This window comes from Macaca mulatta, chromosome 10, assembly GCF_049350105.2.
Source record: "Macaca mulatta isolate MMU2019108-1 chromosome 10, T2T-MMU8v2.0, whole genome shotgun sequence".
Taxonomy (NCBI): Eukaryota; Metazoa; Chordata; class Mammalia; order Primates; family Cercopithecidae; genus Macaca; species Macaca mulatta.
This window is the reverse complement of record NC_133415.1, coordinates 69,684,993-69,710,750: the sequence shown is the minus strand read 5'-3', so window position 1 is coordinate 69,710,750 and position 25,758 is coordinate 69,684,993. Positions and strand designations below refer to the sequence as shown.

Here is a 25,758-nt window from a genome sequence, read left to right as displayed (position 1 = left end):
AAGTGAAGAATTGGCAGAAAAATGTGTGAAATTGTCTGGGGAGGTGAGAAACTTTAATGTGCTTGTGAATTAGTTCACTTCTTCTAGGTAAGACTATTGCACCATAATAAATATTGAAACGTAATTCTTACTCTTAGACCTAATCCTTTAAGTATATTAGTAGACATTCATAGAAGAATTTTCTGAAGAAATATGTTAACTAAGTTTCTGTAGCTGGAAAAGATCAGCCACTGATAGACTATGAAATAAGAATATCTTGTGTAAACACACATGGACAACCAGAGAAGAGACTCTCTCTCTCAAGAACAAGGACATGCTAATTTGGATTCAGAACTAGAAGGGAGGAACCTGGATTTTGCAACATGCTATTGTAGTTAAGTACAAGACTATAAAGTGCCTGAGACATGTACCTGGCTGTTAACACTTTTTCCCAATGAAAGTGATTCTAATAGGAGTGGCTAATTCATCTGAAACACTGTTCCTGGTGCTTATACACTGATACATTTTAGTAACTCTGTACCTTTGATTTAATAGGTAACCATCTACATTGGTGTTCTTATTTAAGAAAAAAATTTACTGGGATTCTGGAAACCTCAAAGAAGACTACTTTAACATTTTAACAGCTTTAAGATAACTAATCTTTTTTTAAAAAAATTATTATTCCTTCTGCATTTTAGCAGTGGACATTTCCACTTGTACCTTTATCAGTAGGCAGCAGAGTAATGTAATGAGCCCAGTTCTGTGTTGGGAGAGAGAGAGAAAAATATGGCTTTGTTAGCATTTGCTTTTGTAAAATCAGTGCAGAGTACAGAGGGAAAATAGAAATGCAAATGAAGTCTGTTGATTTGTTTCTACACTTCCCTCTTTTTGTCATTCCACATTCAAGTGTCGGTTGTAAGACACCAGGAAAATGTTTCTTTATCATCAAAGATAAAAATAAAATTTTTTGGCCAGGCGCGGTGGCTCACGCCTATAATCCCAGCACTTTGGGAGGCTGAGGGTGGCGGATCACCTGAGATTGGGAGTGCAAGACCAGCCTGACTAACATGGAGAAACCCCGTCTCTACTAAAAATACAAAATTAGCCAGGCAAGGTGGTGCATGCCTGTAATCCCAGCTACTTGGGAGGCTGAGGCAGGAGAATTGCTTCAACCAGGGAGGCAGAGGTTACGGTGAGCTGAGATCGCGCCACTACACTCCAGCCTGGGCAACAAGAACGAGACTTCGTCTCAAAATAAATAAATAAATAAATAAATAAATAAAATTTTAGGCACTTTGAGCCATTAACCCATACTCGCGAGTTAAGTCCTTTACTTGAAATACATAATTTTTTCCACACAATTAGAGAGGCATTATTACTACCTTATTTTACAGAAGGTGAAACTGAGGCTTAGAAAAGTTGACCAAAGCCATATCCCAAATAAGTGGCAAAAACTGGAATGAAAATGTAGGTCTGTCTAATTCAAAGATAATGCTCTTAGTCATTATCTCAAATATGAATTGTATGTATAATTTAATAGCGTTCTGGTATGTTTTGTTTTATGTACTTGGAGTCAGCATGTCACGATAAAGAGCAAGATAGAAAAGGCAGGAGATCTGGAGTCAAGATACTTGGATTTGGAATCAACTTGTTTGTTGGAATTCTAATTCTACCACTTACGCCGTGTTATATTGGGCAAGTTGCTTTAGCTGTTTGAACTTTAGTTTCTTTTGTGAATTGGGAAGTAAGGGAGATAATGGATGTGAAATGCTTAATAAATGGTCTTTGCTAATGCTCTACATTTGTAGAATGGCTTATGGTTTCACCAAGATTGTCTCAGGTAATACTTAGTGATGTAAGTGTTTGAAGCTCATTCATTCTTTTATTCAATCATCCAACAAATATTTTGTAAGTGTCCACTAGGCTTCAGGCATTGTTTTACATGTTGGAAAGATTTAGCAGTGAAACAACAGGGGGGAATAAAATTCTTGTTTTCATGGAGTTGCATTTAGTGGGGCATATAGATAATAACACATAAGCAAAATATTAAATATATCAGATAATAACAACAAAGGTAGCATTTAACTTATATGATAAGTACTATGAGCTAGTAGTTAGCTTAGTAGCTAGAAGCATATTGCGATTCATAGATTAGCTACATGATTTTCCATTACAGACAAACAAAACCTGTAAAGCAGTTACAGTTCAACTATAAACTAAAAAAAAGTATTGTTTTAAAACAATTAGGGGATTTAACACAATTTAATAGTTAGTACACATCACCAAAATTGATGAAATATCTTCTAGCTTTAACATTCTATGATATATTGGCTAAAAGCATGGAGTAAATATGGACCTCTGATACCTGTCTTTATGTAGGTCTGGCAAGTGTACTCTGAATATAACATAATAATTATTCAAAGATTTTTTAAAGATTATTGAAAAACACTAAATAATCTTGGCATTTGTTAACTTTGTAAGCTAGTCGGTATTCTCTTGAGTTATATGTCTCAACTTCAGCACAAAGCTAGGAAAAAGCTTCAGTAATCTGAAACTTCCATTCTCTTATACTGCGGCTCTTAGAAGATGTGATGGGATCTTGAAAAGATCTTGCAGGGAACCCAGACATTAAGGTTATTTCTACCAACTCTGAGTTTAAATTCACTGAAAGCTACAAGAAAGACAAGTGTTACTTTTAGGGTAGTTGACAGTCATTGACTATTGACGACCCCAAGTCATCATTCAGCATCATGGGGCAGAGGTCTGTAAGTATTGGAAGAAAAAGTCACACCTCCCCATTAAATGTTTTGAGATTTAATCCTGAAAATGCTTTCTAGTTGTTATCTCAGTAAAAGGAAATAATCTTTTTTTCTTGACTCAAACTTTAAAACATTTACTGACGAAGTGTTTCCGATCAGTATTTAAGACAAGCTTGTCCAACTCATAGCCCGTGGGCCACGTGCAGCCCAGAATGGCTTTGAATGTGGCCCAACACAAATTCGTAAACTTTCTTAAAACATGATTTTTTTTGTGTGACTTTTTTCTTTCTTTCTTTCTGTTTATTTATTTATTTATTTATTTTTGCTCATCAGCTATCATTAGTATTAGTGTATTCTACGTGTGGCTCCAGACAATTCTTCTTCTTCCAATGTGGCCCAGGAAAGCCAAAAGATTGAACACCGCTGATGAAGAAGTTAAGAGCCCAAGCTTCAGTAACAGAATTCTTGTTCTACTACTTACTATTTAACTTTAAGAAGAAATCCATTACAGCTTCAAAATATTTTGAGCATCTTTCCACCTCTCTACTTGATACCACTATTCTGTTCCACACAGTGTTTCTCCATAGAGTAGCTAGAGTGACCTTATTACAATTGAAATCTGACGGTCTGATCCCCACACCTTCTCCTCCTCTTTTACTCACTTCTCCAGCTCCCCACCCCCTCTCCTCCCCGTCTTCCTCCCTGCCCTCTTAAAAACTGTCGGTTGTCTTTCTTTTATGCCAGAGTGAAGTTCAGACTCCTCATTCAGGCCTACCTTGCTGATCTCACCTATGTCTTGATCACTGAGCCTGAGCCACCTGAATTGTTCTAATCCTTAAACACGTTAAGCTGATTTCCTATTTGCAGCTTTAACTCAGCCTGTTTCCTGTGCTCAGAACACTCTTCATTTCACTCTACATGGCTGACTCTTTATCTCTCGGGTCTTAGGCTTTCTCTTACCACCCAATCTAAATAGGTTCTCTTGTTATGCTCACTCATAGCACCATGTTTTTCTCTTTCGTGGTACGTATCACAGTTTTTCACTTTATATTCCTTTGAGTTTTGTTTAATGTCTGGATTCCTGGCCAGGTGTGGTGGCTAATACCTGTAATCCCAGCACTTTGGGAGGCCAAGGCGGGTGGATCACGAGGTCAAGAGATGGAGACCATCCTGGCCAACGTGGTGAAACACCATCTCTATTAAAAATACAAAAAATTAGCCGGGTGTGGTGGCATGTGCCTGTAGTCCCAGCTACTTGGGAGGCTGAGGCAAGAGAATTGCTTGAACCTGGGAGGCGGAGGTTGCAGTGAGCCGTGATGGCACCACTGCACTCCAACCTGGTGACAGAGCAAGACTCCGTCTCAAAAAAAAAAAAAAAAAAAAAAAATCTAGATTCCTGCCCTCCCCCAACCATAATCTTCATGTCTTTTTGGTCTACTGTTGTACACCCAAGTCCAGCCACAGTTGTTGAACAGATACTCAGTAGTACATCATTTTTAAGGTTGAATGGATAACAAATCTCTATGACCGTTCAAAGTCTTAATTTGCATATCTGAAAAATAAGGATAATAATTCCTATCTCTAAAGTTATTGTGTGAATTAAATGAGATTAAAAGATCTAAAATACTTAACGCTGGGCTGGACAAAGTCTTCAACAAATGGTAGGGTCTGTAGTAGCAGCAACATAATCAGCAGGCACTTATTAAGCCCACTGTATGTGTAAGACGTCACTAATATTTACAGAACATATTTTAGAAAGAGAAACTTCTGTTAGACTTTTGTTTAACCTAGTCTTTTCTGGGTATATTCATTAACATTGATCCCCATATTAAGGAAATTAAAATGCGAGATTCCAGCAGTGATTCTGTGCTTTTTAATGGAACATTGGTATGAACTAGCCTCAGCTTTGTGTTGTCACAATTATCAAAGCCCCCAACGTACATTCAACAGGGTAATTACTTTGCTTAGTAATTGCCTAGACTATCCTCCCTCCACTCCAGCCAGCTGGCATTGAAAAAGAAGCACTGCTTTTATGTGTGCACATAATCAATCTGTAAAATCCCATTATCCCCAACTTCCACACCCCCGTGGCTGCATGCTTCATTTTGAAACCTCTTAAAAAAGAAAAACTTTGAAGGCAGCCTTAAAGGTTATTTCTAATCTCATTCTAGCCATATAACATAAAAATGAGATAGGGGGCCGGGCACGGGGGCTCAGCCTGTAATCCCAGCACTTTGGGAGGCCAAGACGAGCGGATCACGAGGTCAGGAGATCGAGACCATCCTGGCTAACACGGTGAAACCCCGTCTCTGCTAAAAAATACAAAAAACTAGCTGTTCGAGGTGGCGGGCGCCTGTAGTCCCAGCTACTCCGGAGGCTGAGGCAGGAGAATGGCGTAAACTCGGGAGGCGGAGCTTGCAGTGAGCCGAGATCCGGCCACTGCACTCCAGCCTGGGCGACAAAGCGAGGAAAAAAAAAAAAAAATGAGATAGGGGTAGGGAGTGGGAGGGGTTCATAATGTGATTTGCTTACCTCTTTGCCTGGAATCGTACGATACTTGTAGGAAAGCCCAGTGCAAGCTTACATGGGTAAAAATACTTCTTCAGTGTGTATTTTGAGATAAAGTTGAATTTAATTCTGTTTTGAAGTGTGAAGAATAGATCAAGGTTAATTTGGTTATTCTAGTTCTTCTTTTAATCTGTTCATAATGTCTGTACTATTTAGAATAAGAGTTTCCACCCACCTCTCATGACCAGCAGCCTGTGTAACTGATTATCTGTTAGAGCCCTAGGTGCAATGCCCTTCCCGCTTTGCTTTCCTGTTTCATGTCTCTTTCTTTCTGAGAATATTATCTCCTTTCTGGATCGTTTTCTAACTGCTTTTACTAGGCTCACTGCAATCTTTTTCTTTTGGATTCCAATTTCCCATGTGATTAGCATTTTTCTTAGCATTCTTCCCATAGTCTTGAATTAATTGACATTTTTCCTTGAGGATGAACTTCCCTGTTATCTGCTCCATCTCTAGAAACTACCAATATTTGATGAAAATAGGGTAGGGGAGAGGTATGGGATATAGGTAGGTAGTCTCAAAAATGTTTTCTCCAAACCTGAAAGATGTGACTATGCTTCTGTCATCATTATTCAAAAACCTTTATTTTGAAGTCTGTATTTTACAGTTGCATCACCTAATACCATCATCTTCTCTATCCTCTTCATCTCTGAGACATTTCCCCATCTTCCTTAGGGCCTGGAATACAAACCTTACCTTCATACCACCTCATTCCATCTCTCTCAGTGACTTTGTTCTCCTAGCTAGTGATACTTGTAAAACTGTAGCTTCTCAGTCGGTCTTTATTTCAGGCATCCTAGAGCCACAGTCATGGCTTGGGCCGTACCTCTCGGGCATCTCCACTTTCTTTTCTCCTATTAAATATGCTCCCTGTCTTCATTGTAGATTCCTCTCACTATACTCCCATCTTCTTCCTCAGGTTAATATATCTCCCTCCTGGTGTTCACTTCCTTTTTTTCTATCTTGTTCCTCCCCATGACCCACCAAGACCCCTTTACCCTCTTATCTTCTTAATCATTGTTTCTCTTTTTTTTATCTCCCATTTTCCTGTCAGCACCCTAGAGGCTTTTCCCTCATTACTTGCAGACACTGCTTTCATAATCCCCCAAGGGTCACCTCATTTTTCATATTCAGTGGTGACCTCTCCTATCTTTACCCTGATAACATTTTTGACATCCTTCTTTTTTAATACTTTACTTCTTTGACTCCATAATATTTTCTTTTTGTGATTATTTTTCCTTCTCTGCGACCCCCCCCGCCACATTTTGTTTATTTGTTGTTTCTTTGGTGTGAATTCTTCTCCCTCTTCCCCCATTACAAAGGGTGCTCCTTTGGCACCTCTTTTCTCTCTGCTTATTTTCTGTTGGTTATGTCATCTGCCCTCTCAATTTTAATACTCACCTCTTAGATGTGGTTTCCCTTCCTGATACTGAGGATCTGTCCCCACATCCTCCTTTGTAACCCTCTGTAGACATGTCCAGAGGGATAATGTAAACCTAAGGTCATGTTAATTTATTATCTGGGTCACTATGGAGGGTTGAAGAGGGCACTGTTAAAAATTAGCAGATGTAAACCTGTACTGCGCACATAGTCACCTGTTCAAAGCCAATATTTACAAAATACTCTGAAATCTGTTTCTTCTCAGTTGTTTTCCATCTTTATTAGTTGCCTCAACAACATTCTACTTACCTGTGCTGAAAATCTTCATCATCTTCAATATTCTACTTTTTTTACTGTAATTTTTTTAATTAAAGCTTTCTTTTCTTTATTTCTTTTTTGACCCCATTCCACTGGCAGTGCACTGTTCAGGCCCTTATTTCCCCTTGCCTGAAATACTGCATAGCCTTCTAACTTGCCTTCTTGTTCCCAGTTTCTCCCATTCATCTTTATGCAATATTTTTTATTTTTACAAAATGTTGCGTGAAGTGCACTGATCATTTATATACCTGCTTAAGAGGCATTGCCAAAGAATATCAATGTAGACTTCTCAGCTTGGAATTCAACACACTGCAAAGCCTAATGGAAAAAACCTTTCCAGTCTTACCTCCTTCATGGACCCTGTATTTCAGCTGGACTATTGGCCTTTATCCAAACACCTCCTAAATCAGTGGTCCTCGACCACAGCAGAATCACCTTTGGAATTTTTTGAAAGGTATGTGCCTAGCCTTCATCTGGGAGTTTTTAATTTAGTAAGTCTTTGTTGGGGCCTGATTATCTTAATAAAAACCTCCCTCAAGTGATTCTGACCAAGGCCAAGGTTGAGAAACATTGGCCATTTTTATTTCTTTATAATTTTGGTCACTACTTTTTCTTCAGAACCAGCATCTGCTTTTCTTTAAACTCCTTCTTACCCCTCAACACCTATCCTTAATTTTATCTCCTTCATGAGGTCTTCCTTGATCTATTCAAATAGATGTAGTTGTTTCTTCCTCTTTACTGCAGAGCAGTGAACTGTCACTGCTATTTATGCCCTATAACTGGTAGACAGCACACTTCTTGAAGGCAAGCCGTCTGCTCCTTATAAAAAAGGAGCAAGCTGGGCGTGCTGGCTCACGCTTATAATCCCAGCACTTTGGGAGGCTGAGGCGGGTGGATCACCTGAGGTTGGGAGTTTGAGACCAGCCTGGCCAACATGGTGAAACCCTGTCTCTACTAAAAATACAAAAATTAGCTGGGTGTGATGATGCATGTCTGTAATCCCAGCTACTCGGGAGGCTGAGGCAGGAGAATCGCTTGAATCCAGGAGGCAGAGGTTTCAGTGAGCTGAGATTGCGCTATTGCTCTCCAGCCTGGGTAACAGAGTGATACTCCGTCTCAAAAAAAAAAAAAAAAAAAAAAAAAAAAAAAAAAAAAAAAAGCCAGTCAGTAAAAGTCATTGACTAGTTAAGAATATTTGTAGAGAACTTTGAAGTTCTTAAAAAGTGATTGATAAGCATGAGTTATTTTTTGCTTATCATTTAACAAAAAGTCCCAAAACAAAAAGTACAGTGTTTGTTATTCCAAGACTATGCTAAATCAAGATTTGCTAATCATGCTAAGAAGGAAAAAGGAATTAGAATTTTAAATGCTACTACCATTTTCAGCAAGAATGAACTAATACTACATTCATTGGTGGATTGATTCCATTAACACCCATGCTTCAGGTGCTTTAGGACTCCTCATGAAAACTGTCATGTTGTCATGTAGCTATAAAATATGCATTAGTCAGAAACTGTAGTTATTAAAGCCGAGTTCTTTTCACCAGTTTGTTTGGAATAGGGGAATAATACTTTTAATAAATCAGCCTTGCTATAAGATAGAGCACAGTGTCATTTTTAATAGGGAGCAAGAATAAGTGCAGTGATTAAATGCAGTTACAAGTGGCTATATCTAAAAACAATTTTTGATTTTGTCAAACATTTAGCAAGGGAGTAATTTTTTTCCTCTAGTTTTTTTCTAGCTTTCCCAGTTTTTTTTTTATTTGTTGTTGTTGTTAAATCTATATGCTATATATTCAGAACTGGATTTTTTTTCCCTATAAATTTGTTAGTACCTGATTTGGAATTTAGTCTTATTAATATCATTTAGTTTGGGATGCATGGAAATGTGTGTATAACTATTGAGTGCCCTTTAAGGTGGAGACTTGTATCTTGATATTCTATTACAGTATATATATATGTATATTTTGTACTTTGCAAAGCAACTGGATTTTATAGCAAGTGTAGGTAAAGAAAAAACTTTTATCCTATTGGTGCTCTGCATATTTGCTAGTATAAAACATGTTTCTGATTTATTCCAGGCAACATAATCAAAAGGTGTATTTTAGAATATACACAAACTTTTCTATGCTCATGGAAGGTATACTACTGGAAAATATCAATATAATCTCTCTTTTTTTTTTTTTTTTTTTGCTTTTTATAAACCACAGGTTTATAGAGACTTTATGGAGACATTCAGTCCTTTCCCTGACTTTTAGAAGAACTATAGCTTAAACTACTCAAAACTTCTAGAAACAAAGTCAGACTTCCTTCAGAAACATTCACTATGTTTAATGTTAATCACATTAGTCTTTCAGTTGTTCCTCGAAAACAGCCATAACGGGAAGCCAAAAGACAGAGTGTTGGGAAACATTCTGAAGAAAGCAAGCAAATAATTAATAAGATTTCATAGTCACTTGGAGATATCTCCTTGTCAGTAGAGGAGTAGAAGGAGCAGTCTCTAGTAAAATTTGGGAACAGATGGCAAACATTTGTTGACCATAATAGTAGTAACTTGTATCTTGTAGAAGATTGTACAGTTTTCATGCACATCATGTCATTTAATCCTCACAAAAATGAGGGTACTAATAACCCCCTTTTGCAGATATGGAAACATAGCTAGGAAGGGTAAGTGGTTTGTTTTTAATTGTACTATTTATTCTAAATAGTACAGACATTATGAACAGATTGAAAGATTTCAAGTCTTTTGATGCTCTGTGTGGAAAACACAAACTCAAAGTGTGTGTGTGTGTGTTTTAATTCTCTCATTCAACAATAATCAACACAGAAGACTTGTCTTACCAAGTTTTGCCCCATACACCGAGCAAACAATCAGTTTTTCAGCAGATACCAGCCGGATGTCCTCCAATTCAGTTTAATCCTGACGCTGGCTACCTGGAAATTGTGTCATATCCCACAGGTTGAACGCTTATTCCCACAAGATTGCCCCCTCTTCAGATACCAGTTGCAAAACTAGCCAGCTTCATGTTTGGTTTCCCAGGATCCCTTTTTGTGTTCTATTAATTTGCTACAACAGCTCACAAAATGCAAGGCAACAGATTTACTGATGTATTATAAAGGATCCGACAAAGGATCCAGATGGCAGGAAATATTAGGTGAGGTCTGGGTGGGCACAGAGCTTCCACGCCCTCTCCAGGCATGCCACCCTGCAGGAACCTCCACATGTTCAGCTATCTGGAAGCTCTCCAAACCTTGGCCTTTTGTTTTTTTATGGAGGCTTGATTACACAGGCATGCTTGATTAAACCATTGGTCACTGGTGATCAACTTAATCTTCATCCCCTTCTCCCTCTCTGGAAGTTGGGGTTTGGGGTTGTAAGTCCCAACCCTATAATCATGTCTTGGTCTTTTCAATGACCAGACTTTATCTTGAAGCTACTTAGGGCCTGCCAGCCATCAGTGAACTAATTAGCATATGAAAAATGAAAATATATCACTTTGAAGATTGCAAAGATTTTAGGAGTTGTATGCCAGAAACAGGGACAAAGAGAAAGTGTATATTTCACAGTATCACAAATGCTAACTCACTCTACTAAAAGGCTATTTTAAAAAAACAATTTTTCAAAGACCACCTTAAAAAGTATCAGGACAGTGGCAGCAGTGTGCCTAAAAGAGAAAGGCCGTGAAACCATTTCTTAAATTTTCCATCTACACAATGAAGAAGTAGGAGGAAATAAATTTATACATGAAATACTGAACTCTTTAAAGTAAAATGATACACAACCTCAAGATGTTGATTTTTTAAAATTTTTAGCCAACTTTTATTTTTATGCCTAGAAAAATACATGGGACGTTTAGGACTAATGTGCTGGGCAATTTGCTACTTAGTGATAGTAACACAATCCTGAAAAAGCAAGCACAATTATTCTGTACTTTTTAAAAGTTTTATTCAGCAATAAGACCATAATTTTTCATATTTAAGGAGTATGAAAAATTTGTCGAGTTTTAAAAGCTGAATACATGTAGCGTTGGATCAAGGCACATACAAGACTGGCCAAAGGGCGTACAATGCACTTTGGTTTTTTGTTGAAAAAAAAAAAATCATGGCAACAGAAAAGTGATATGGTTTTTCAACAAGTAATAGCTCACAATTCAGTAGGAAGCTAGAAGGAAATGTTACATTACAAGTTCATTATGTAATATCTGGAAAATTGTGACAGTAATGGGCAGTATTCTTGATCTTTGTAAAAGTAAATTGAACATTTATGTACAGTGTTAAAACCTTTGACATAAACCAGATCTAAATTTGATGTCTAGTATTTATTTTTCTTTAAATTCTCTCATTTAAAGAACTACTTTCTCTGGGTTGTTGAGGGGAATCGCTTATAATTACACTACATTTTTAATATGCATAAAATTTCTCTGACATCCTTTATGATAAAAACATCATAAACACTAACAATTTTGTGTTTATAAGTCACTTTTCAAAAATCAGGATGGCATAGGCAAAACCAAAATGCAGTTTTGGTATTTGTGTTCATTACACTATACAAATCTAAGTTTTCATGTTTTCCTAAGTACACATTTCCCCCGCAACTTGGAAGCACATTTACATTACTGTTTTTGTGAAGTCCTTTATTTTCAAAGCTTTGCTGACAATGGCTTTAACAGACTTCACACTCCTTTTATGCCAGCTGATGTATTCAGTTCAGAAGATATGCTTAACTTTTTTAAGGATAATTAATTTGCCTAGAGCAAAAATGGAGATATGCAGCAGGTTTGATATTGCCCATTACTTCACACACTTTGATTTATTGAATACCACTGGGATAATACAAATTTAATAATTGGAACATTATTTCATAACCATTTTCTAAAATTAAATTTTCTCATTCAGCCATTCAGCCAGTTTTTTTTTTACATTTTATTAATACCAAAGTGAAAAATGGCCTGTGCTTATACTACAAGGATCTCATGTGAATGCAGTCCTGATTGTTCAACACAGCAAGAAAATTCACTTTCACAGTCAACAAGTCATCTTACTCAGTAGAACACAAAGTAAATGGTTTATAACTCCAATATTTGCAAGGAAAATACAGTACAAATTACTAAAAAATACTAAAATATAGAATTGTGTTCAGGCATCTCCACTACATCAATCGCAGCAGTAACCTGAAATTTGAAACTTTTAATAAAAAGTTCTTAAATATAAATTATATGGCAAATGTACAGTACATTGCTTTTTTCAGTCTCTTTTTCCAGTGTTTTGCAGTAGAACAGGGTTCCTACCATCACCTCCCTTAGGTTTAAAAAACCCAAAACACAAGTCTGCTGCAAGTCCTTCAGCATCATGAGTGTGAGTGATCTGAGTCTGGAATACCACTGTCTCTGTAGCTTCGGTTACTACTGCTTTCACTGTGATTGTTTTTGTACAGATTCATTCCATTAGGAGGAAATATGGTGTGTATTACAAACTCCTCCTTCGAGATGGGTTCATTGCTTATTGGTAACATCTGAAAAGAAGTTTCCCTGATTTCCAGGATAGAGTTGTCCTTCTTAGTGCCAGCTTCTGCATAGTCATCCTTTCTTCTCCTCCCTTTGCTATACGCACAGTTCCTTGAGAAAAGCGATCCATTCCTATGAACATACCAACACACTAAAGCAAGAAGGGCAATGGTAACCAGGGCCACAGCTCCACCAATGATGGCAGCCAAAGGTAAATTGGGGTTTTTGTAAGGTTCTTTCTCTTGCTCTCGATTGAGGGTGGTTGTAGGGTTGTACATTCGAAGGGGTGCAGTTTCAGTCTCAATACAAACAGGAGTTTCATCAAATAGGTAGAGGTTACTGGTTTCCATGGGAACCATGCATACTTTATAGGGTGAATCAGGCTCCAGGGCTGTGACCAAGTACTCACTGCGTTCCCCTGTTACAATTGTTTCTGTTATAGATCCAAATGCTGGGCTATGGCCCAGTTTAAGCCAGCTGAGTCTCAAAGCAGTCATAGGTAGAGCAAGTTTCCAAGAGATATGAATTGTATCAGAGGTGACAGATTTCACAGTAATTGTAATTGTTTTTCTTGAGGGACTCCCTGTGGTTTGGTGATCCTTGGTGAGCTTGGGGTTCTTAATATCTGGCTGTTTGGTCACTGGAGCTGGCCACTGTCCTTGGGCAGGATACACTGTGTTGGGTATTGCAGTGGTTATCTGAATGGTGCTTACAATCCCACTGTCCTTACAATCAAACAGTTCTGCATTGAGATCCTTAATAGCCATCCCACGAACTTTTTCTGGGGCTTGGCACATAAGCCCACGCACATTGACCTTCACAGGTAATGATTGTAACCAGTCACGTACCCATTTCATCTTGCACCCGCAATACCAGGGATTGTTGCGAAGAATCAGTTGTGTTATATTGTCCAAATCATCAAAGATACCCTGAGGTAAATTACTTAGGTTATTATTGGACATATCCAGTCGATAGAGCTGCCTTAGATAAGAAAAAGCATTTGGGGGCACCCGATTGATGTGGTTATCTTGAAGATAAAGCTTCCTCAGGTTTGTGCCTGGAAGGTTTACTGGTGCAGCAGTCAGGGAATTCCGCACCAGGGACAGCTCTGTTAAATTAACTAGGTTGAAGAAAACTTTGTCACCTAAACCGTGGTTGTTCAACAGGTTTCCATCTAGAACCAGGCGTTTTAGACTAGTGAGACCTTGAAGAGATGGTGATGAAATTGTGGATATGCGATTATCATCCAAGCGTAGTTCTTCTATAGTCCTGGGCAAACCCCAGGGAATTGTGCTAAGGTGGTTGCGGGACAGGAAAAGCAATCGGAGATAGTTGCTGTCTCGGAATGCTCCCTCTTCTATGCTAACTGCAGAGACAGAGTTGTCATCTAAATGTAATTCTTCCAGATAAGGAATTTTTGAAAGTGAATCATAAGTGATAGTCCTTATGTTATTTTCTTGCAAATGTAACTCTTTTACATACTTTGGGAGGTTGGTAGGAAATTCATCTAAACTGTTGTGGTATAGGTATATTCTTTCTACTTTCAGCAAGTTTTTCAAATCTGAAGGAATCCCAGCATTATTTATTTGGTTGTTCTGAAGGTAGAGAGTTGTAGCATCCTCTGGTATTCCTGTTGGAATGGATGTCAGAAAGCGATCATTACAGTAAATGAAACCCGCATCGCAGCGACACACAGATGGACAGGATTTAGCCATAACTGATAGAGGTGCTACTTGAAGGAACAGCCCAATTTTAGTCCCGATGAGGAAGATGCTCCAGGCTGGGCTGATCATGGTCAGCAGTGTTGAGGTCTTTATACAAGGTAGCTTCCGTTACTTCAGAACCCTAAAATGAAGTGAGTAAAAAAAGACAGAAAACAATAAGGACAGCATACTGAATATAATGTTTAAAATGAATGTGGAAACTAAAATATCTATAATCACTTTTAATATTTTAATTTGTTTTGGGAGAGGGCATAGTCGGGCTTATTGCTAGCTAACAATAGACAGTGTCATATAATCTCTTTACCTTAATGGTTTCTTAATTTCTTTATACATTAAAAAGTAACATGTCCCAAATCCATTTGATTTTGAAATGTTAAATATAATTGAAGTTTTATTGAATAATCTAAAGTATTTTAATTATACTTTATATTAACCTTATAGACAGTCATTGATCAAGCTAATTGAATATCCATTTCTTTCTTAATATTCATAATAATTAACACCTTGGAATATTGTTTGGTATATTTAAAGGTAACCATTTTACTGTTATCAAAAAACCACAAATTTTTATATTTACTTTTTATTAGGCAAAGACTATACAGGTATAGAAAAATGTCATAAAAATATCTATTCTCTTCATACTTCATACTTCATAGTTACCCACATCTTGAGATGCTGAACTCAATTAAACGCATAGTTTGCTTTGATTATTAATGTCATTTCATTTTCTTTGGTTATTAATTTTAAGTATTATTTTAAATGGGTGGATTTCTATAAGAAAATAAGAACGAATCCTTCATTTATTTTTGGGAAAGAATTACAAAGCTAATACATCCAGCTAACCTAAGTGGAAAATTTCACTTCATGTTGAACTCTGTCTTTCTTCTGTTTGCATTTTGTTATATGTTTCATACTGCAAGTTTTAATGACTTTGTCCACATTTTTCATTATTTTCTATCTCATAATGTGTTTTCACAGTGCATTTATATTTCTTTAAATTCTAACCTAGAATATAAATCAACTTTTTCTATGGCTGGCAAAGTACAGATTTATACTGATGTATTGTGTAATATAATATCTTGTGTCCTTTTAAGTATTAATTAGCCTTTGTAATTTTAGGCATGAAAATAAAATACTTTGTTTTTCCTACCTTATTGAACGATGTGAGTAAATTTTGCGGGAGTGAATATCCAATGCACATATATTATTTTCCTGGTGAGGGGCTGGGACTTATAAACTTTTGTTTAGTCCTTGGAAATGTTCTTCACCGTTTATTCAAGTAATCCTATGCCGCACACACCTCCAGATCAGGCTTGCTGTTGTCAATGAACATTCCAGCTGCAGTTCAGCATGGTGGGCAAGCTCATTAAAGTGGGGGCAGAAACAATTCTGCTTCCTGTTACTATGTAGGACACATGGCTTCCTATGTATTTTTTTTTTCTTTCTGATAGAGTTTCTGTGTGAAGGTTCCTTTTGTGTAGCTTAATTCCCTTAGTGGAAATTGCCCTCTTTGAAATTCTTATTGGCTCTTCTGTGCAATGTGGTCAGAGATAGTAACTTCAGATCCTCATGAAGAAAGCCATTCATGATGCTAAGGCCTGTATAGTAATAGGTTTTTCAGGCAGTTACCCCCTACCTTTATTCCCATCCAGGATTATCCAAGTATAAACTTTGTACAGTAGCTACATCCTGAGGTATGATTACCTGCTGTGAAATAGCTATTTCCAGCTTTTGCTTCTTGCTGATTTTTCAGAATGTCTGGTGCAGTCACGTTATACAAGAACAGGTATTCTCTTTTAAGAAGTAAAGGAAACTAAATTCTTCATGGAAAGAAAACGAGGCATACTAAATTTCCTTTATATTTATCTTCCTTAAAATATACTGGGACTGAGCATCTCCTGTGAAAGTAAAAGGTTTTAATGAACTATTAATAATGAACTTTAACATACTAGAGAAATTTCCTAGACATTTAATTTCAATGTCTTAAAACAACACATCTTTCATCATAGTGGTTAGTCAAAAGGGATAGGTTGACCTCTTTGTTTTTAGACTTCTCATTTTCTTATATAAATAAAGTAGGAGCCAAAGTAGAGATTGTCATCAAACAGATAATTTCTATTATATGATTGTGTCACTTTGAATTAAACACCATGGCTTTCAAATTCAAGCCAGTCTTTAAAAATTTACTTTGAAATCATATGCATAAAATGATAAAATGTTTAAAAAGAAGAAAACAAGTACATGTCAAAGAGGTGAGCAAATACATTAACAAGTATTTTTGACAGAAATGCCAAGGTAACTTTTTAGGCATTTCTGAACATGATTTAACAAAGTCATACAATCCACAATTTAGAGTTGAAAAGGCTATGTTAAAAGCTTTTCTGTTGATTTGCTCAGTTCCCTGTTTGATTCTTCCTGCAGGTCTCAATTTTCCCAACTGCAGAATGTCGACACCATCCCCTTTCTCTTTAGGGGTACATCTAAGGACTACTTATTGGTCTTGAAACTCTAAGCACTCAGGTGTTCTTGCCCAAAAGGTGACATAGAAGTTCAAGTCATGTTTAGTTTTTCTGGAGAATACTGTTCTAATTTTCTTTTAGCATACTGAGTTTGAAAAAAAAATTTGTATTTGAAATAGAAAGGACACTATTATTTCGATCTCCTTGTAGTGACCATTAGGAAAGCACACCAGATGGGGCATTTCTCTCTAGGTTCATACATGAATATGCCAATTTTTAATAAGTGTATCATTTCTGAAAGAAGACTTTTGGCTTGACTAAAGAGATCTTTGAATTTAATGTTGACTGCTTTGCCTATTATCAAATGTGCATGAAGATTTTTTAAGAGTTTGGAGGAGGTGAGTAATATTCCAATTGGTTATGCAGGATCATCCACTCTGATACTTTGTATATATGTAGGGAACATTTGAGTATCCTGGAAATATGTGACCCTGAAAGTAAGGACTAAAGTAGTAGCAATTTGCTTCTCCCACAGTTACTACCTAACATCCAGCAAGGATAGCATCTGTTCCATAATTCAAATGCTCTGCTGAACGAGTATGTTAAATAAGGCCACAATTTGTGTTTCTGGTTCTCTCCAAAAATTCAGTTTATTTTAGTTTGCTAACTGCATACCGACATGGTCATAGGCTATATTAACAGAAGAGAAGTGAAAAAAAATTACAGATACATATAATTCATTATTTAGGCAACTTGAAACAAAAATAGCAGTTAGCAGATGGATCAAACAGTCTCTGGTGAATATTGCAAAGTGCCCACAGAGGAAAGTTTAAATGATTTATTGTTTAATGTGAGGTTTTACTGTGATGCCTTTAGGGCTTTGCCTGTTATTGTCAAATTCCAATAGTATCTTTTCTTGAAAACTGTTGCTTTCTCAGTGTGTGAAAATGGAAAACCAAGCTGTTGAAATTATAATTACAAGGTTACTTTTTAAAGTATCTTCTGTAAAAGTTTTTTAAACTTGAAAATTATTCAACATATAAAATAATGTGGTTAAGTTTAGAAAACAACTACTTACGTTAAATTGCATTAGAAACTAATTAAAAACCATTATAAAAATAACAAGAGAGAACCTGCTTAAAGTGTTACCAAGAGTCAAGCATTTCTGATATTCCAGGGATGATGGTGAGGCAATATATACTTGAGATGATGAATCTGCTGATTTTGGGGATTTAAAAACTGATCATTCCCTGAGTCAGGTCAGACCACAGTGTGTCCAAGGTGATGGTCATACTGATAACCAGACATAAAATAAATGTCTTTTATCTTGTATCTGAACTATGTATATTTCACCAAATTAGGCTCTAACAATATGTGTTGATTTTCACATTTTTAACCCAGAAAATGAAAGAGTTCTAAATTGGTGTGAAAAGATGGAAGATTAATTTGTTTATTTTACCTGTTTTACATTTGTGAAGCTGCTTCCTCTATTCTGTTTGATATGCAAACTCACATTTGCCATTCATACAATAGTGGTAATAATGTGGGATTAACAGAAAGCCTTAAATCTCATTAAGTTCTTGGAAAATGTCATTCTTTTCTCCCCACATTGTATTTAAATAAAAGGAAAAACATAAAACAGGTTTCTTAGGAGAGAAGGATACTCTTTCAGAAATGAAGGTTACATTCAGAGCTACTCTCATATGCCCCTACTCCCTTTACTGAGGCTCAAAACCATTCATATTTGACTACATTTTATGTCTTCTCTTTCCCATTTATGTTTGAAACTATAGTGCTAAACAGATTTTTGGGTTTTGGTTTTGGCATATTAAAGGCTGCAAGGATCTCTTCATCAAAAATGAACGATCTTCTCCTATGCTTTGACTTTCCCCTTTCTGAGCTGGATCTACATATTTGCGCACCTAGAAATACTGTAGTCAAATGTCGATGATGAAAAGAAAAATGACCCCCACTGGCATGGACACTGTGGCCAGGTTTCCACAACACTGACTTCAGAGCCTTTCTGTCTGCCTAGGCTTGAAAGAGGCCATTACTTCTGAACAAAATGAATCGATCTTTTAGAAAAATACTGTTAATGGGGTAACTTGGGGGAAAAACGTAAATGGAGCCCTGGTAACTTAATGGAATGTTAAAAAAATTTTTTTTAATGGAGGCATTATTTAACTATAAAACACTTAAAACTGTAGTAAAAAGAAGAAAAACATAATCACCTCACTGATGAATCAAATTTTTAATAGGGATCCTTATATTCATATTCAGTTTCTTTTTACAAATAAAAATTGTAGATTTTTTTTTTGCATTTATAATGTAATCATCAAGTCTGAAAAGCTTCCAATTTATTTCCATGGTACATCCAATAAAACATGTAAATAGATAAGGATACTATTTTAGGAAAACTAATATAAGAAGTTGTATCTGAATAGAAAACTGATATTTAAATAAAATCAAGAACTTGCGGCAATCTACATGTTTATATGATTTCTTCCCTGCTACTATAATATTTTGGAGCTGGAAGTGTTATGAGAAGGTATTTCTTATGTTTTAAGAATATTACTTAGATTAAGATGAAGCTATATAATAGTAGTGCTAATTTCTTATTTGTGCCTTAGATTTAAATTGATTTTGATTTGACCTATTTGGTCATTACTCACTTTTGAAAAATATTAATTCAAGTATAAGGTTTTGAGATTTTAGTTTCTTTTTTAATGATTTCTCCCACAGAATGATTTCTTAATGCTGAGGACTTTTAAAAATATTCAGTCTAAAATATAATGGCATGTAGAACTTTTCATCCAAGTTAGTTGCCTTGTTTTAAGCAAAACCTTGAGACTAAAAAAAACTCATGCCTAAACAAACGTATCCAACTTTGTGAATATTTCTAGGTAAACTGGAATTTATACAATCATAATTTAGAGTATTAGGAAGGTAATTTATTTATGAAGGCTTAAATTGCTGCTAAAAAAGCTCAACCTGTGAATGCTAAGTCTTTGCAACAACAAATGGTATTTCAAATAAACTATATATATGGTTAAACTGAAAAACTGGAGTACATCAGGTTAGTTGATAGTGACAGCAAAATGCTTTCTAAGCAGCCTGTCTGGTAGTTAAATTTTCCACGATCATCAGATTTCAGGAAAGTTCCAATTCTTTTGTTTAATGCCAGGCAAGCAGAAGGACCTCTAACTCTCTCTTGAGAGTCATGAAGTCTGAAGGGTTTGCTGAGAGGCAGAGAAGCAAGTGTGCCTTTTCATACTTGGTTTTATCCAGACTATTTTCTAGCCTGAACAAGGTCCTTGTTTCATTTATGGAAAATAGGGGATAACATTTCCAATGCTAAGTATTTCTACTTTTTCTTTTTCTGTTACTGGTTCTTTTCCCCGGTACATTTGTGACAAATGAATTGAATTCTGCTTCATTTGTTTTGGCTTGTAAAGTTAAATCTAGCATCCTTAAAACAAAAAGGCAAACTGGGATATTATCCTTCAGCATAGTGAATGCTGCTTCCTTTTATGATATTAAACCCAAAGTAAATGAATTAGAGAACAAGACTTGTAAGAACGAGTAAGATATTAATTTAGAGAGTGGTGAAGGTAAGTGGTATAGAGTTTGGGGTGGGGGCATGCTTTACATTTGTGCTGACTTTTGAGCAAAAGGAATTAAAAGTGCGCCTACTTTTGTTAAACCACATTTACCATTGCAGACTTTAAATTCCTTTTTAACTGTGTGAGTACAACTTGGTTGACGTGCTTTAAATTTCTAATATTTAAGTTTCCATACAGTAGTTCAGCAAATAGATTTATTTTAGTCTACTGTGTGGCAAGCACTATACTGGTCGGTGAGACCACCTGAAGTTATAAAATACATTGTTTTTCATGTACAAGTAGGGTATTACTTAAACCAGATGAAGAGGAGGAAAATCAACAACACATAAACTGATCAATCCACAGTCCAGTGGCACACTTTAAAAATGGTTTTTAACCAAATGTGGTCTGTGGGTTTTCTCTTCAAAGTTGCCACGGTAACTTGTGCACATGTAAAGTGAAAGAATAAAGAACAAAAGCTGTCATTGTCCCATCAAATGAGAGCAATTTCTCCCTCCTTTCATTTAAACAGACTAATACCTGCAGAAAGCTTTTTATACATCCCTGACACTTGATTTTAGGGTAGGAAAGAGATTCTGCATATGCAAAACAAATGAAATTTTAGCTTTTGCTTAAATTATACTCTATTGCTTTCTACTTAAAATCTGTTTTCTCTGGGATTTTCGTAAATAGATAACTCAAAGTTCTTTCTTACACAACATAAACATAGCTTTGAAAACTGTCCTTTAATGTGATGTTTAACCAAATTTAGTGATGTCGATCTGTATTTTGAAACTGGAAAATACTTTCTGAAATGTGTATACCTATTTTCTTAAGAGGAAGAATGCTGTTTCAGAAGACCAACTCTTTGTTGGAAATTTATTTGTTGACTTTCAGTAAATTTTTGAAATGGTGGAATGTTAGAAGGAGCTGAGAAACATCCGTTTTTATGCTCTGAAGAGAAAATGCAGTTTTGAGGATTAATATTGCTGAGAGATTTTTACTGTAGAGTTTTTGCCCGCTGGGGGGTGGTACACTCTACCAGAACACTGCTTTCAGAAGCCGCAAGTCAGATGTTGGCTGCTGCTGGCCAGTTTTTCTCCGGTTTAATTACAACAAAGCCTCCCGTTGAGAAGAACAGTGAAGGCCTCTGGGGCAAAAGGTGGGGGGTGGGAGGGTAGGGGGAAGGAGGAAAGAAGGAGGGGAGAAATTATGGCCTTTGAAAAATTTACTGAATCTTATTTCCATTGTTGACTTTATTTATGGTAGTCTTCATTTGACTTTAAACAGTTATTTCTAATGCTTTTTTTTTTTTAAATAAATGGGTTTGAATAAAAGAATATATAATGGAATCTATTCAGAATATTTAAGTTAGCTCTGAATTTTGCCAGTAATCAATCACATTCTTTGTTTTATAGCCCACCCACCTTAAAAAGAGGCATAAAAGTTAAGAAATGACTGAAATGGCAACTATAAACCAAATATGTTTTTTAGTGACCAGATTTAATATTGGTATGAACATTGGCATATCAAAAATGAAAAGCAAGAAAGAAGAAACATTAATATATTATTAAGACAAGGCAAATTCCCTGCACAGATTTTTGTAGGGCTTAAAATTGTTCAAAATAATCCAGAAAGAGGAGGAAGCCTTAGGGTGTGTGGCCAAGAAAAGCACAGAAAAATCTCTCTGCAGTGCACTTGCATATTTAAAGCTGATTATTGTATTTTTCGTCGAGAGAGACTGAGTGTTCATTAGGGTCTTGTGTCCCTAGGCAGGAGATGCTGAGCATAATTGGAGTTTCTATTTGATTGGGCAATACAGTCTAGAGAAGAAACTGGGGTAAAGATAATTAATAGCTTGCTAACAAAGTCTGACAGCCACAAGATTTCAACCAAATTTATTTCACACTGCTTCATTTAGCTCTGAAAAAGTTTTGATAGAATTGTAGTCTCTTTAATTAACACTTAAAAGCAAAAGAAACATACCTTCTATTTTGCTGCCACCTTTAGTTATGACAAATTTTCTTACTGTTTTTCTTCTTTTTGTCAAAACTTTATTTGCTATCCAATTATACATTTCACAAACGTTATGTTTGGGAAGTGTTTAATTGTGCATTTTGAACCCAGTCATAATTGATTTTAAAGGGTGGGGTGCAGTGAAATGAAAAACCCAATTAATAACTGGTAGAGAGTTATACAGAACCACGATATTAATGAATTCATTATGTTTATTCATTCACTAATATTTCGCTGATCCTTGGACTTGATGTGTTTTGGCTGTGGTCTTCAAAAAATCAAATTTTAGTTTTCTTAGTTAAATCTATGCATTTTTGTAACCCTGTTTTTATTTCAGGGTAATAAATAGATGTACATTTGTCTGTGTGTGTATATATGTGTCCAAACTAAGGGGCATATCTCTGATTTAATTTTCCCATGGTGAAAACCTGGCATATTATCATTAATATTTGTGGTAGTTGGTAATGTTGATATTATTGTGGTACTTTTAAAGGATTCATTTTTCTTCACTCATTTCAGAGGAGATGAATATTAGTCCTCTGTCACTTTGGGTCAAGTATAAGTGATTCTCCCTGAATATAGGCAAATTTATTCTTTATGTTTAGGCTGGTCAGGATATTTTTATGCAGTTAGAGATAAATGAAAGGCATTGCTACAGCTGAAGGACTTTTCTAGTGGCTTTATTTATGTTGTTTCTGGATAATAAAATAACATAGATGAGCATTTTAAAGGAGATATTTATTAAGAATATTTAAAATAGCCTTATTATTAAAACCATTAGAGAATTTGGACTAACAATTGAAAAAAAAAATCAAGTTTTTTTTTTTTTCTTTAAATTCGAAATAAAATAACAAAAAAGAACCCCCCAGACGTTGAGAAGACATGGATGGGCCTGTTGCACTCTTTACCTATATGCAACCATTTTGTTTCAGACCTAATTCAGTGAACAAATTTTTTTGAGAAGATACATTTAACTACTTTTTCAAGCTTTGTAGTATAAATGCATTTCTTCCAATATAAGATTTTCCTATTGTAAGTTGCAAAGAATGGATCCTCTGCAAAACCCACTTGATGAGGGCTCTACTCATTTATTTTTCTTTCCTGCCACCCCAAACTCACTGCATACATCAGGCATAGCTTCCAGGGTGAGCTTTGTTAGTTTTTCTGAGTAGACTTAGCCATTTACTATGCTAGTCACATACCACACTTGCCTAAGCAATGGATTTTGGCGTTCTATTGAAGAGGGAATATAGTTTGGAAGAGAGTCTCCCCCTCCTCTGAGTTCAATTTACTAGTTGAGATTTGCAAGCCTGAAATGCTTGAAGCAGCTCAGGCACGATAGCAGTGCAAGCTTTAAAATCTAGGTGTAGCTGTTAATCCTTTACAGAGGCACATAAGTCTCTAGGAGCAGCTCGGCTAGCTGTGAGCAAGATGTATGCTTTTCATGTACTGCGTACTCATGGGCTGAGGGATTATTGATTTTCTTTCACAGTTGTAAAAACAGCAATTGGTGATCATACCACACATACAGTACATACCAAGTTAGCAGGACCTTTTGCTTTTCTATCTGTGAAGAATCTCCTTGTATTGTTTGATATTTAACACTGAACTTTCCAACTTGCTGTTTTCCATAAGGCTCTTTTCAAATAGCAATTACTCGAGACAGAGAAAATAGCCACTTACTATCTTTTATAAATGAAAGAAGGTTCTAAGAAACTTCTTGCATTTGGCCATATAGTGAAATTTTTCTTTGCTGGCTTGCACACACATATATTGCTTTTTCTGGTGACAGAGCAAACGTTCCTATTTGGATTTCTCATAGTATCCAGTCATTTCTTTCTAGAGAGTAAAACCAAGCAAACTTTCTGGGACAATCATAAGAAAAAACATGGAAAACACTTACCAGGAAGACGAGAAAAAGCAATCCTATATACACTGCCGCTATAGCTGTAATTCCATTGACTGTGAATTGGAGTAATAGCCCTCCCCCGTCTCCCAAGCTCTGCGTCCAGTCCACACAAAGCCCACGGCAGCTGCAGGCTGAGCTTGTCCTGCTTCAGATCACTCCTACACTGAGGAGTGAGCGAGGGAGAGCATTCCAGTTTACTGCACACAGCCCACCTCCAAGTCTGAAGTTTAAAGCTTCACCTCGCAGTGGTTGAAGAAGGGGGTGATGTCATAGATGGGCAGGACTTAGCCAAGCTCTTGTTCAGTGAGGTAACTGGATAATCAGACAGATGAGCTTTGCAAACGCTAGAGGGGGCGAGAGCAGCCGAAATGAAGCATCAGCCTGCCAAAGCTAGGATGCCATTTGGTTTGTAGGCAGCCCTTTGGAATCTCAACATTTTCTAAAGTTTACTACAAGGCAGTGGCAGCATACTTATATATATTTTTAAAAAGCATGTTAGAAAGATATTTTTAAGATCACAATAGAAAAACACAGGTTTTGTTTTATTTTTAAACCATCTGTATTGAAAAGAAGTTAACCAAAATCAAATTAGTTTTATTGTTCACTAGCTAAAATAATGTTATAATTGTGGAAGATGTAGGCCAGTAATCCCAACTGTGAATATTTATTCATTTATTGAACAAATGAATAAAAAGCAGGTTCAAATATATACATCAGGGTTGTTGCGGTGGATCACGCCTATAATTCCAGCGCTTTGGGAGGCCAAGGTTGGCGGATCACCTGAGGTCAGGAGTTCAAGACCAGCCTGACCAACATGGAGAAAAAATTAGCTGGACGTGGTGGTGGGTGCCTGTAATCCCAGCTACTTGGAAGGCTGAAGCAGGAGAATCACTTGAACCCAGGAGGCAGAGGTTGCAGTGAGCCAAGATTGTACCATTGCACTCCAGCCTGGGCAACAAGAGCAAAACTCTGCCTCCAAAAATATATATATGTGTGTGTGTGTGTGTGTGTGTGTGTATGTGTGTGTGTATATATGTGTGTGTGTGTATATATATACATATACATATATATACACGTCACTGATTCATTTAGTTGTGCGAAGGGCAATAGGAATGCCAAATGATTTTTTTAAATGGTAATAAATGGTCTATTCTTTTGGAGGTGAAGAAGTTACTGTTCTCTATGTTTTAGAAAATGAAAGTATGTTTTATGTACTTCTACTACATGTTTATATTATTTAAAATGGATTATTTATATTTAACAATCCCCAATAAAATGTTTTTTAAAAATTAAATAGAATATTTTCCTTTCTAAATGTTTTCGCTGATCTGAACATGGGTTTAGATATAAACATCTTAAGAAAAATATCTTTCAGGGTGGTTTGCCTGAATTGAAATTATTTTATTTTAATTTAGGTACATGAATAAACACTGGACAGTTGTAAGACATGGATATTATAAATTTCTATGTCTAATTAACAGAGTTATACTTTTATTTTTAATTATGATTTTTGTAGACTGGTTTCTGCTATTTGGTCAATA

General features: G+C 36.2%; 2 protein-coding genes across 7 annotated transcripts in view; one reads left to right on the top strand and one right to left on the bottom strand.

Moving 5' to 3' along the window:
- MACROD2 (mono-ADP ribosylhydrolase 2) overlaps positions 1-25,758 on the top strand; it is a 2,066,868-nt gene that overhangs the window by 321,353 nt on the left and 1,719,757 nt on the right. The gene's annotated exons all lie outside the window — the stretch shown is intronic.
- FLRT3 (fibronectin leucine rich transmembrane protein 3) lies at positions 10,796-24,443 on the bottom strand. Of its 3 annotated transcripts, none has more exons than XM_015149344.3 (3): positions 24,212-24,439; positions 15,382-16,129; positions 10,796-14,352 (listed from the first exon to the last, which is right to left on the bottom strand). In XM_015149344.3, the coding sequence occupies exon 3, from the start codon at positions 14,298-14,300 to the stop codon at positions 12,351-12,353; it is 1,950 nt and encodes a 649-aa protein (XP_015004830.1). In that variant the 5' UTR covers positions 14,301-14,352; positions 15,382-16,129; positions 24,212-24,439; the 3' UTR covers positions 10,796-12,350.